Here is a 12,920-nt window from a genome sequence, read left to right on the forward strand (position 1 = left end):
TCCTCTTGCGGTCATCTCTGTCTGTTAGGCAGCGCTCAGGTTCGCTGTATATGATTGTATGTGTTTGTGTGCGTCAGTTGTACTTTTAAGACTGGGATTATTTAAACTTCTACGAGGTGAAATTGCTGAGGTCATGGAAACCTGCCCTATATTATTGCAGACATGATGAGGTCATCAGCCCTCTCCCTGCAGTATTGGGTGTGTGATGAGGTCACTGGGGGTGACACTTGTGCAAATACTGATATGGTTGCTGTATTAACTCCAGGCCCTGAGGGAAGCCATCGGAGTCAGGGTTTCTTCGGTACCGGGAGCCTTTAATTTCCCTAATCTCTATTTCTGTCGGTGTGGGTGGGAGTGTGTGTGCGCGCGCGTTTGTAAGCAGAATATAAACTCCAGACTGAACCTGCTGTTTTTCCTCAGTTCTAAATCAGTCTGCAGGAAGAGGCAGAGATGAGTTCGGGTTCTGTTGAGGATGACTGTGTGAAAAGTGCTGGAGTGAAAACAAATGTAAAATATGTAATGAAATAGTGATGAAAGTACTTGTGTGTGTGTGTGTGTGTGTTTGAATTTTTGGATAGATTGCCTTAGTTTTAGTTTGTATGTTAAACATGTATGTATGTTTTTGACCATATTATCATATTTATAGTTACTAATCAATCTTGATATTTATGTGAGCATTTTCGTGCAATACAGTTTGTGCTGACGGTCGTCCTGTGTCTCTGCAGATTTTGACCCAGGAGGACTGGAATGTGGTTCTGTATAACGGCATGGCCTCCACTTCCCCCTGGGCGGCTCTGTACTTCGTGGCCTTGATGACTTTTGGGAATTATGTCCTCTTCAACTTACTGGTTGCCATCTTAGTAGAGGGATTTCAAGCTGAGGTAAGATGTCAGATGCCAGACTAGAGACTGCAGTGCATTATGTTAGTTTTTTCATGTTTTGCTTGAAGAATGTGCTAGTAATCTCTTTCTTTAAAGTAAATGCCTGTGCTGCATTGATATTTTGTTTCTAGTGCAGTGAGAAAAAACTTACTTGACCCAAAAAAATAGCTGAAAATTTACTCTCCCTCAGGCCATCCAGGATATAAAGCATTTTTTTCTAGATTTGTAGAAGTTTAATATGTCATCACTTGCTCACCAACGGATCCTCTGCAGTGAATGGGTGCCGTCAGAATGATGATGTCCAAACACCTTATAAAAACATCATAATAACCAACAAATATCCACAGTATATATATATACATGTAATGAACATGCTAATAAACAACTAATAGGTGTCACCATAAAGTTTATTTCTTAAAAACTTGCAGCTTTTCACTTCACAAGATGTTAATGATGAACTGGAGTTAGTTTTTCTCAGCTGTTTGGACTCTCATTCTGATGGCACCCATTCACTGCAGAGGATCCATTGGTGAGCAAGAGAAATGTTCTCCAAATCTGTTCTGATGAAGAAACAAACTCTTGAATTCAGCAAATTTTAATTCTCGGATAACCTATTCCTTTAGGTCTGTACATTTTTGGGGGGAAGGGGGTTTTGAGGGTAGGGGGCGTCGACTGCTGTAACTTTCTGAAACTACTTCCTCTAGTTTGCAACATCTGCTAGAATCCTCTGCACGACTGAATTAGATATGGCCATATTGCATTTAATTGAGTTTCCAAGAGGGAATTTTTCATGTTAAGAGTAAGATGCTATCAGAGGACTAGAATTATTACACTGTAACTCAATTACGGCACAGTAACCATTATGCACGCCATGAAAAAAAGGGGTTTCCTTTGAGCGTGCATGGAAATGAAGAAAAACACGCTCTTGTTTCCTTTCGTTATTGGTGTCACATCAAAGAGATTGATTGTGTGGATTGGTGTATGTTTGGTTTGTGTGTGTAATTTTCATGTAGATGAGACTCCTCTGCAGTGTATAAGCGCAGACGCTGAGCTGCAGCTGGTGTGATGATGTATTTCATAGGAAAACGCTTTCACTCAAACCTTCTGTTGTTCCTTTTTTTCCCTCTATCTTTTATCCCCCTCTCTTTTGTCCGCAAGGTACAAATATCACACACATACACACTAGACACTTTGCCTACTCACACAATACTCAAATACACATTTACACACACGTTTCCGGTTGTTACCTCTGAATATTGTGGATTTTCATTCATTCCTGCTTTTTTGCTCGTTTTTTTTTCCATTGCTATTTATTTTTTCATGCATTCGTGTATACAGTATAGGAGATTTTTAGTATAAAAGAGCCGACCTCAATTGCTGTTGCTTGTGTGACAAACTGTAAGCCATCTATGAAGCAGACAACCTGGTTTGTTTTGGTACTGAACAGCTAACTTTCAAAATAAAATCCATTTCTGTTGGATTTGTTTCAACTAAAATTTCACTCCAATAAATACTTAAGCAAAATAAATCTGAATGCTATTTAACATTGATTTTAAATGCATGAAAAGTAGACATTTTTTTTATTGCAGTTTTTATTAAAAATTTTGAATATTGAAACCATCTAGCCATAAATACACATTTGCATGAATAAATAAATAAAAATGAAAAACTATATAAAAACGTATAAATCATAGTTTATCACATGCATCACACTATTTCGAAAAAAAAAATTGATTGCACACATTAATAAATAATAGATGATTCTCATTCGTTCCTGCTTTTCTTCCTCACTCTTTATTTTTGACATATTTACAGCAGCAGTTATTTGAGTATGAGGCCATTGCTTGTGTGGCTTAACCCATCCAGGAACTACACGGCCTGGTTCATTTTGATATTAAAGCCCACTTTTCACGATAAAATCAATTTCTAATTTAATTCTAGAGAAATATTCTTTTCGAATGGGTCATAATGCTGTTTCATGTTGATTTTAAAAATGCATGGAAAGAGGAAGTTCAGTGACTCGCAGGAAATAGGACGAGGACAACTAAGTTAACTAAGCATGAGATTAAAAGGTAGAGAGCTGCATACCCTTGAAAGAGCAAATGTAATTGTGTTTGTTCTGCATTTATTTATGCTGGCCTTGTGCGGTTTGGGTTGATGTGAAAATATGATGATTCATTATCATGAATTCAAAATTTTAGCCTTTAAATGTCATTTCTGTTTCTCTTTCAGGGTGATGCTAGCAGATCAGACACTGATGACGACATGTCGTCTGACTATGGTGATGAGGACAAACTGAGAGAACTGCTGAACTCAGGTGTGTGTGTGTGTGTGTTTGTGCACAGCTGTTTATATGTTTTGTTATTTTATGTTAATCTCTTGTTGATATTAGGATCAGAGATGAAAATGCAGACATTAATGCCCATCTCCAATGGACACCTGGAACCCCGGGCGTCTATGCCACCTCACAACACACACATGCAGCTCAACGCCACACCCAGAACTGAGGTGTCACACATCTACAGCCAATCACGGCGCAACAGCAACACCTCCACCGAGCCCCATGACCAGAGATCCCTGGTGAGGAGGAAATGCTGTTACATATAAACCTACACAAATAGCACTCTTCGCAAGGCATTTAAATTGATGTTTTGATATATTCATGTTGTAATTATGACATTTAAAGGGATAGTTCACTGAAAAATGAAAACTCTTGTCCTTAATTACTCACCCTCATGTCGTTCCAAACCTCTAAGACGTTTGTTTATCTTCACACAAATTAAAGACGTTTTGGATTTAAATTAATCAATTAAATTAATAATTATTTTGGTGTAAATATTGAACCATAAGCAAACCATAAAACCCATCTAGAACTTTACCCGCTGTGTTATTATATTTGAATGAGAAAATATAAATCATCATATAAAATATAAATTAATGAGAAAATATCAATTAAGGATAAATTTATAAATAAAAATTACAAAAGCATTTTTATATTATTAATAATATAAATATGTCATGCTATCTATTTATATTTTTAATAAATTAATAAATAAAAAGTACAAAAGCTATATTACCTATATAAATAAATCATACGTAATCACACATATTAATTAAGGAACAAAAAATGTATAGAATAGGGCCACTCATCAAAGCAGGGTGTTTTTGTTATTATAAAAAAATATTGTAATATTGTATATTTATATTTTTTATTCATTCCTGGAGTATAGACGTCCATAGATGCAGTGAATAATGAATAGTTTTCGATTATATTTTTAAAATTAAATAAATGTTTCACTGTGAAATTTTCATTATTGTATTTATTCTGGTTATTTCTCTTTGAATTGTTTCTGCCATGCTACACCAGTTGTCCGTTTCTGTGATAATCAGCCACGGTCTGTGTGTCTGTTGCAGTCCAGTCTTTGGGGAAGTCGCCGCTCCAGTTGGAACAGCCTTGGCCACGCCCCCAGCCTAATGAGACGCGCTCAGTCAGGAGAGCGCGAATCTTTGCTTTCAGGAGGAGAACGGGACAGCATGGATGACAGCCAATCAGAAGATGGGAAATCCAGCAGGACTGGCAGTCTGGGCGGAGTCTCGTGTCTGGGGTCGTTTGATTTTCCAGAGCTCCTCCAAGTTCCACGCCCATATTTGGAGTGTAACGGCAGAATAGATGGAGGTTATCCAGCCTCTCACAACATAACACGCCCCGATCCATCGTCCACACAGGGGGCAGAAGATGATGAATTTGAGGAGGTGGGGCCTTGTTTTTAATTATTTTTATTATTTATTATAATGCTGTAGCATATCAGTCACGTAGATTGGATATTCTTGCAGATGGATCAAAGATGAAAAATGGTTTAAACGTTAAAACAACAAGTGTAATACTGCTTTAAATTGTTGTTGTTTTAATTTCTGAGCAAAAAACACATTTGTCACATTGATTTGTCCCTGATTTACAGAAACCGCTCCACTAAAATTGTTTAGTTTTAGACTTACTTTCACCCCAAATTCTAATTAGTTGAAATGTACATTTTTTTTTGATTACTAATTAAAAATGTTTTATATGCTTCCTTATTCTTTTATATATTTTAATATCTGCAAGTCAGAATAAGCATGTTTGAATTTTTACACACAGTATTGTGTTACACTGTTACACAATCAATATAACATAATTTCAACCAAATTTCAACATTTTATTCTCCAAACACCTATCTGAAACCTTAAAAGTAGACACTTCACTTATATTTAATGTACTTTCTATGGACATAAAATCACTTTTGTACATTTATTTTGTTGCAGACGTCTTGACGTATCTGATCCAAATAATATTATATTATTATATTATATATGTTCTAATATTTTAATTCAAAAATATGCATTTCCGTTCTAAATTTTCCTTATGCTTGTTCTTCATTTGGTATAATGTTTTTGTTTCATTTAGAGCTGGTGTCTGATTGCAAAGAGACTTTTGGAGCCGTATAAACCCCAGTGGTGTAGAGACCATGAGGACTGGTCACTTTACTTATTTTCCCCTCAAAATAAGTGAGTGCTAACACAGCAGACCAACCAAACACACACACACACACACACACACACATATATACACATAATATATGCTGCGCTTGCACATTTTTATGCTATTCTCACTGCTCTTTCTCCCACATTTTCTGCAGGTTCCGTGTGCGCTGTCAAAAGGTCATCACTCATAAGATGTTTGATCATATTGTGCTTTTTTTCATCTTCCTTAACTGCATCACAATTGCTCTAGAGAGACCTGACATCCAACCTGACAGCACGGTGAACACAAACACAACACTCACTCTAGTGCTCAAACTCTATATATATATATATATATATATATATATATATATATATATATATATATGCATGCTACAGTTCAAATGTTTGGGATCAGGAAGCTTTAAAAACATTTTTTCTCCTTGCTCCCCAAGGCTGCATTTATTTAACCCACAATACAACAAAAACAGCAATATTGTGAAATATTACTACAATTTTTTGTCTGTTTTAATGTTTTAAAAGCAGTTCATTTCTTTGATGTTAAAGCTGAAATTCAGTATCATTACCCTGTTCTTCGATGTCACACGATCCTTCCGAAATCATTTTAATAATGCTCTTTTGATGCTTAGGAAACATTTCTTATTATTATCATTGCTCTATAGAGTACTTATTTGTTTCAGGACTCTTTGATAAATAGATCAGCAGATCATTATGTAGCATGATTGTCTTTACTGTTGCTTTTGGTCTAATGCATGCATGATGAATAAAAGTAGTAATTTCTTTAAACATTTACTTATGATTTCAACAGTAATGCACACTATATGTGGTGTATTTGTTTAAATAACATTTTCATTATTTATTCATTTGTTTGACAGGAGCGGATGTTTCTTAAAGTGTCTAACTACATCTTCACTGTGATATTTGTGGCTGAGATGACTATGAAGGTAGAACATTAATATTCATTACATGCATGCATTTTAGTTTGCCTAAATAAGTTTTTTATACTGGTACAGAAAATAATATGACATGCAGATATGATTATGATTACTATGTTGCTGGTGTTGCAGGTGGTTTCTCTTGGGCTGTATGCTGGTCCAGGCTCGTACCTGAAGAGCAGCTGGAATGTTCTAGATGGTCTGCTGGTATTTGTGTCTATTGTGGACATCCTGGTCTCTCTCGCCTCCTCTGGAGGGAACAGAATCCTGGGTATCTTGAGAGTACTGCGACTGCTCAGAACACTAAGACCCCTGAGGTAATTGAGACTCTCACCGAAGGCTTGTGTGTGTGTGTGTGTGTGTGTGTGTGTGTGTGTGTGTGTGTGTGTGTGTTGGTATTTGTGGTTTATTTGTTTAATGACATGGGTATGACAGGTATAATAATTTGAAGGTGGGACACTGCCAATGTCCTTTTAATTCAAAAGGCTTAAAAGACATACTAAATTGTGTTTTTGTTCAAATCTAAAAATGCAAAGTTTCCTTTAAGAGGTAGGTTTAGGTGTAGGACAATAGCACAGTACAGTATAAAAACCATTATGCCTATGGAGAGTCCTCATAAACCACAAATGCCAATGTGTGTGTGTGTGTGTGTGTGTGTGTGTGTGTGTGTGTGTGTGTGTGTGTGTGTGTGTGTGTGTGTGAATTTGTAGATGTACATTAAGTGTAGGCTGCTGTAATATTCTTAAAGGGGGAATTCATTCAACTTATTTCCGAGGAACACAAAAGGAGATGTTTAGCAAAATGTTCACACTGCTCTTTTACACTATAATGAAAGTGAAATGGGGCCAGAGCTGGTGAACTCCAAAAATGCTTAATTCATGTAGTGTATACTCCAACTCAATACCAATTTTCTGAAATAGGGATGCACCACAATTTTGGCAACCAAAAGTATTCAGGTCAAAGCCAATTTTCCATTGGTTAAAACAAAACAGAGCCAAAATGAAGCCAAAATTGCTGACTGAAACATGCAGAATCTGCTGGACTGACATTTATTTCTCATTTTGAATCAGTCTTCAATTTGATATTGTACTCTATGTTTGTATTCTGTGTTTTCAGGTCATGCACAAACATTTCATCAGTGTATTTATCAAGTCTAAAATCCAAAAATCCCCCTAAACTTTTGATATAAAACAAAGGCTTAGCTTTCAAATGTTGTCAATTTTATAATGAAATGAAAAAAAAAAGTATGTTTTAATAAACCTGTCATGAAAACATGTTTTTTTATTACAGATACCATTTAAATGTTTATATTTCAACAATTAATTGAATTATGAAATTAGATTAAATTAGGTGTAATTATGTGTAATTTAATTGCTTATACAGTATATGCAAATAAGTTATTTTAATAATTTAATTTTTACAGTATTGATTATTAAAGGAACTTGTTTAACATTTTTGGTGTTTCAGCAAAAGTAAATTATATTATTTTACATTTTAATTATACTGTATATATATACAGTGTGTGTGTGTGTTATTTAATATGTTGAAAATTTTTGCCAAATCTCGAACTTTCATTTGCTCTTCACCTCATCAGCTGCTCCTCACCAGACCTGACTTCTGACTGATCATATGAAAAAAGTGCATCCCTAAATTTTAATAATGCTGCTGTCCGTGGTGCTGAAACCACATTTCATCTCTTGCTATTGTCAGGAAACTGTTCCTCTAGACACATCTGAACAAAAACGGCAACTCTCAGACAGAGAGAGATTCTGCTGAACAGACTCACCTATTCATTTCAAGGCTAACAGAGAACATCTCGTCTCGTCAGCTTGTTGTGCAACACTGAGCCCTTTTATTAACACACACTTTCTAGTTCAGTGGTTTTGCATCGTGTTCAGATATTGTTGCAACACCAAATATGCCTTTCTTTGTGTGTTCGTGTCATCAGGGTCATAAGCAGAGCTCCCGGACTGAAGCTGGTTGTTGAAACATTGATCACATCTCTCAGACCTATTGGAAATATTGTGTTGATCTGTTGCGCTTTCTTCATTGTCTTTGGCATTCTAGGAGTTCAGGTACACGCATATTGCTATTGTCTACATTTAAAAAGAAATTCAGTTCATTTTTGCTTATGAGATGCAATCACAGATCAGAGCTATTGCTTGTTTTGTAGTTCATTTTGTATTAATGTTGTCTAAATGTAAGGTATTTTTCTTTTACTCAGCTCTTTAAGGGGAAGTTTTATCATTGTGAAGGCTTTGACACTAGAAATATCACCAATAAATCCGAGTGCCTGCAGGCTAAATACAAATGGGTCCGTAGGAAGTACAACTTTGATAACCTGGGTCAGGTAGGACACTCACAATCACTTACACACGCTCGTATAGATGTAGACATTAAGGGGGGATTCACGAAAAATGAATTATGTCCACCGGTGGTGTCTTTTATTAAGAAATCATTTGCCCTTTTTCTAAACCATCAAGCAACCCATTATATTTTAGGTTCAGGTCACACAAGCACAATTTATCAAGGTGACAGGGTTCTGGTAGACTGTGTTTCTCATTCCTGTTCTGATGTTTCATATGTGAAACCTGTGCTATTTTTAGTTTAGACTTACAACTTGCATACCATTATGTCATTCACTGGCTTTTTATTTTGTTCACAAGTCACTACATAGTGCCTAGATATTTATAGCTCATATTTACACACACGCATATAAAACACTTTTATTCAACATTATTTTATATTGTTAAATATAGAAGAAATGCTATACGTCTGAATTTTGATACTTCTATTTTGTAAAAAATCCTAACAATAAATAAAAAGCTGTTTTCAACGTTGCTAGTAATATGAAATGTTTCTTGATTGGCAAATCAGCAGTTCTTTTCTATTTTAATATATTTAAAATGCAATTATATATAAATACATTTTCACAGTTTTTGTGCTCAATTGGAAACCAATTGGAAAATAAAATAAATAAAAATTATATATATATATATATATATATATATATATATATATATATATATATATATATATATATATATATATATAAATAATTTTTTTATTTGTTAAATTTTTCAGTGGTTTCCAATTGAGCACAAAAACGGAAAAAAATTGATAATCTCACCTTCCCTTCAGTATTTTACAGATATTAATATTGTTGACAGTGATACAGTAATTCTGTAAAATATTCTCTTGTTCGCATTAATCCATTTTATCTCTTTTCTGCAGGCACTAATGTCATTATTCGTCCTGTCATCTAAAGATGGCTGGGTCAACATCATGTACGATGGATTAGATGCCGTGGCTGTGGACCAACAGGTGTGTGTGTGTGTGTGTGTGTGTATTTTTTAGATAACTGTGTGGAAACACTTACACCTCACTCTGGGTCTGTCGGTTATAACAAAGGAAAACACAGGCGCCAGAAGTGTTTACTGCTTTTTTTCTTCCCTGAAGCTCAAATGACACAATCACAAAAGGCAGCAGTGGGTTTTTAGGTAAAGCGAGTGTTTGATTAATTCAGCTCTGAACTGAAGAAAAAAAAGAGAAACAGATAAAAATACAGTGGAGGACACCAGAATGAGCAGGTTGAAGAGGAGAGACAGAACATTCATCATTTAATTCCACTGAGAGGTCTTATATACTCTCTCTTACGCACACATACACAGAAACATGGACAGTAACAGACTCAACACAACTGGTTTATATAGTGTCCTTTACAGCGGCCTATCTTTTGTGTAGTGACAAACACCAATTGTGTTGCGTATACAATAAGAGAAGTACAGAGTTTCCATTCCAGCCTACACTTTCTTTCATTTCATGTCCTTGCTTTCTTGCTCCTTTGTCTCTGGAAATAAATTGCTTTTTGAAATTTTAGGGCAATTAAAATGTATTTATTTAGAAAGCAAGCAAGAGAGTAAGACTTTTACTAACAATGATTCATTAAAAAGATCAAAGGTAAAAGTGAACTTATTTATTATTTTAGATTTTTGTTTCTTTTTTTTATAAATGTTATTGTAAACTTTCTATTCATATCAAAAAGTCCTGAAAAACTGTACCATTTTCCAAAAGTAATGATGCTGAAAATTCAGCTTTGCATTACAATAACAAACTTTAAAATAAATTAAATTAAAAGGTATTTTAAATTGTAATAATATTTCACATGTTTCACTGTTTTGTTATTTCCGATCAAACAAGTGTAGTCTTTTGTGAGCATAAGAATAAGAAACTCCTTTCAAATCATAAAAAACAGACCCCAAATATGTACATTAGTATATATTAAATTTAAGTTTTATCTTAATATTATTAATTTACATTGGAAATGCTACAGTATGTGCCAAAGTAACTATAAATGTTATGAGTGGATTTGAAGAAATATGCTTTTGCAAACAGGAGAAGCATCAAAATGAACGTAAATTAATGTGAATACAAAAAGCCATAGGACCTGCTTTTTTAATTTCACTGCAAGGTGTTGTTACAGCCTTTAATTAGTGAATTAAGATTAAATTAATGTGCGGAGTACTTTAAATGCGACTAAATAAATGTCGAGTGAGTATACAAATAAATAAAATAAATGGTAGGAGAATGTGCAAGTTTAATATAGTAAATAATTTTTGTAAGCTTAGTATACATCACTGTTCTGATCACATATACACACAAATATTTTCTTATGAAAACGACACCTCTTTAACCTTTTTATAACTACGTGATTTCTCCGTTTTTCTTTCTCCTCTCTCTGCAGCCTATAAGGAACCATAATCCCTGGATGCTTCTGTACTTCATCTCCTTCCTGCTGATCGTCAGCTTCTTCGTGCTGAACATGTTTGTTGGTGTGGTGGTCGAGAACTTCCACAAATGCAGACAAGACCAGGAGGAAGAGGAAGCCAGACGAAGAGAGGAGAAGAGACAGAAACGCATGGAGAAGAAACGCAGAAGTAAGAGTGTGTTTGTTGTCTGTCCTCATGGCTTACACACACACACACACACACACACACACACACATATATATATATATATATATATATATATATATATATGTGTGTGTGTGTGTGTGTGTCAGACCCTACCCGCTACAACTATTAAAATACTGGGCTCACACAGATGTTTTTGTATGGATGTGAATAGAATTTTTTTTTTTTTTATTCCCAAGGTCTAGAGACATTTTTAGAAGCTGAATTTCTTTGAACTTGAGTGCCCTGTTTCAGAATGATGTAGTATGCGTGAGAACAGGGGCTCACCCGTCTTCCCATTCTCCCAAAACAGCTTATATCACTGTTAAATAGTTCTGTTTTGTAAGTAATGAAAACGTGATTTTTAAGTTAATTTAAGTTAAGTTAATTTAGAAAAAAAATTTTAAAAAAGGAAAGGGTTTCTGACGTCTCGGTCTTTAGGAGCACTTCACAATGATGAACCAAAACTCAGCGAATTGGCTCACGGATATGATAAATATATCTATAGAAAGCTTTAAATTACTATTTTTAAAATGAAAAAATCTATAATTCAAAGAGAAAGCAAAAACTCTTTTACTAGCCTATCCGTAAAGATGCATTTCACTCTAAAGGCAAAGAGTTCATTAAAATATAAAAATAAAGCAAAGCCTAAAATTTGTGATTTATATTTTGTATTTTATTTTATAATAGCATGGCCTAGCTTTACAATTGAAAACAGAACACAAATTATAATGACATATGTAAAACTTTGTCCTATAAATGTATAGCTGCGTATTTTACACAAAAAGTGCACAGAGGTACATATTTTTATGAGACCAGGCAGACTTTGTCATAATAAAAAGTAATTTTTCTGTTTTCACTGAAAGCAAAATTCAGAACAAAATGGATTTTGGCCCAATTTTGGCCACTTCGTTATTCGGAAATTCGGAGGGCCACAAAATATTTTGTGGCTTGTCACTGCTGGTTAGGATAAAACTAGCAAGGAACAGATTGTTTTATTGATTGTAACTTTATTGCATCACACATGGTTAGCACAGTACAGTTTAATTGCTGTCGTGTGTATTTAGCTTGAGAAATAGACAATTAGTACCGATTTCCACAGCCATGTTCTTCAAAAGCCCTTTGACTTTGTTTGACTTCAAAACCACCAAACCAGAATTTAATTAGACAGGAGGCACATAATTATAACTAAGAGTAAAACCATTTACTCTTTCCTCAAATCTCACTTTAATCCTGTGCTTTGGTTATAATTAACAACAACCTTTCTTTAGAAGCACTAGTGTCAGGTAACACATATATGAGTGGGGATTAAACAATTGGTAGAATTGTATTTTTCATAGGGCGGGATTTTGCTACAAAGTTCAAGATCAGATTCGATTTCCGATTCAATTCGATTTTTTTTTAAATAGGCCCAATTAGGTATTAGGTAGGTAGTGCTTGACAGATTTTCTCAAAAAAAAAAGTGTTAAATAATGCTGTAAAATATAGTTAAAATCTAATTAATTTAATCAAATTAAATGATTTTTATATACAGTGCTTAAATTAAACTCAATGACGTTTTCAGAATAATACATTTATAATTAAGGAAAAATATTTCTACTTCAATTCATTCACTTAAAAAAAAAAGTTATAAA

The 12,920-nt window shown here is 34.4% G+C and overlaps 1 protein-coding gene across 3 annotated transcripts in view; it reads left to right on the forward strand.

The window, feature by feature from the left end:
• The window catches only part of cacna1hb (calcium channel, voltage-dependent, T type, alpha 1H subunit b), a 78,608-nt gene that overhangs the window by 53,217 nt on the left and 12,471 nt on the right, over positions 1-12,920 (forward strand). For all 3 annotated transcript variants that reach the window (XM_043241548.1, XM_043241541.1, XM_043241533.1), the window contains exons 14-25: positions 726-881; positions 3,114-3,198; positions 3,274-3,461; positions 4,296-4,634; positions 5,323-5,423; positions 5,555-5,678; positions 6,275-6,343; positions 6,467-6,651; positions 8,283-8,409; positions 8,559-8,684; positions 9,569-9,658; positions 11,079-11,271. In XM_043241548.1, coding sequence (XP_043097483.1) covers positions 726-881; positions 3,114-3,198; positions 3,274-3,461; positions 4,296-4,634; positions 5,323-5,423; positions 5,555-5,678; positions 6,275-6,343; positions 6,467-6,651; positions 8,283-8,409; positions 8,559-8,684; positions 9,569-9,658; positions 11,079-11,271 — 1,783 coding nt within the window. The remainder of the gene's footprint in view (positions 1-725; positions 882-3,113; positions 3,199-3,273; positions 3,462-4,295; positions 4,635-5,322; positions 5,424-5,554; positions 5,679-6,274; positions 6,344-6,466; positions 6,652-8,282; positions 8,410-8,558; positions 8,685-9,568; positions 9,659-11,078; positions 11,272-12,920) is intronic.

The sequence above is a fragment of the Puntigrus tetrazona genome, chromosome 1, assembly GCF_018831695.1.
Source record: "Puntigrus tetrazona isolate hp1 chromosome 1, ASM1883169v1, whole genome shotgun sequence".
In the NCBI taxonomy this organism is placed as follows: domain Eukaryota; kingdom Metazoa; phylum Chordata; class Actinopteri; order Cypriniformes; family Cyprinidae; genus Puntigrus; species Puntigrus tetrazona.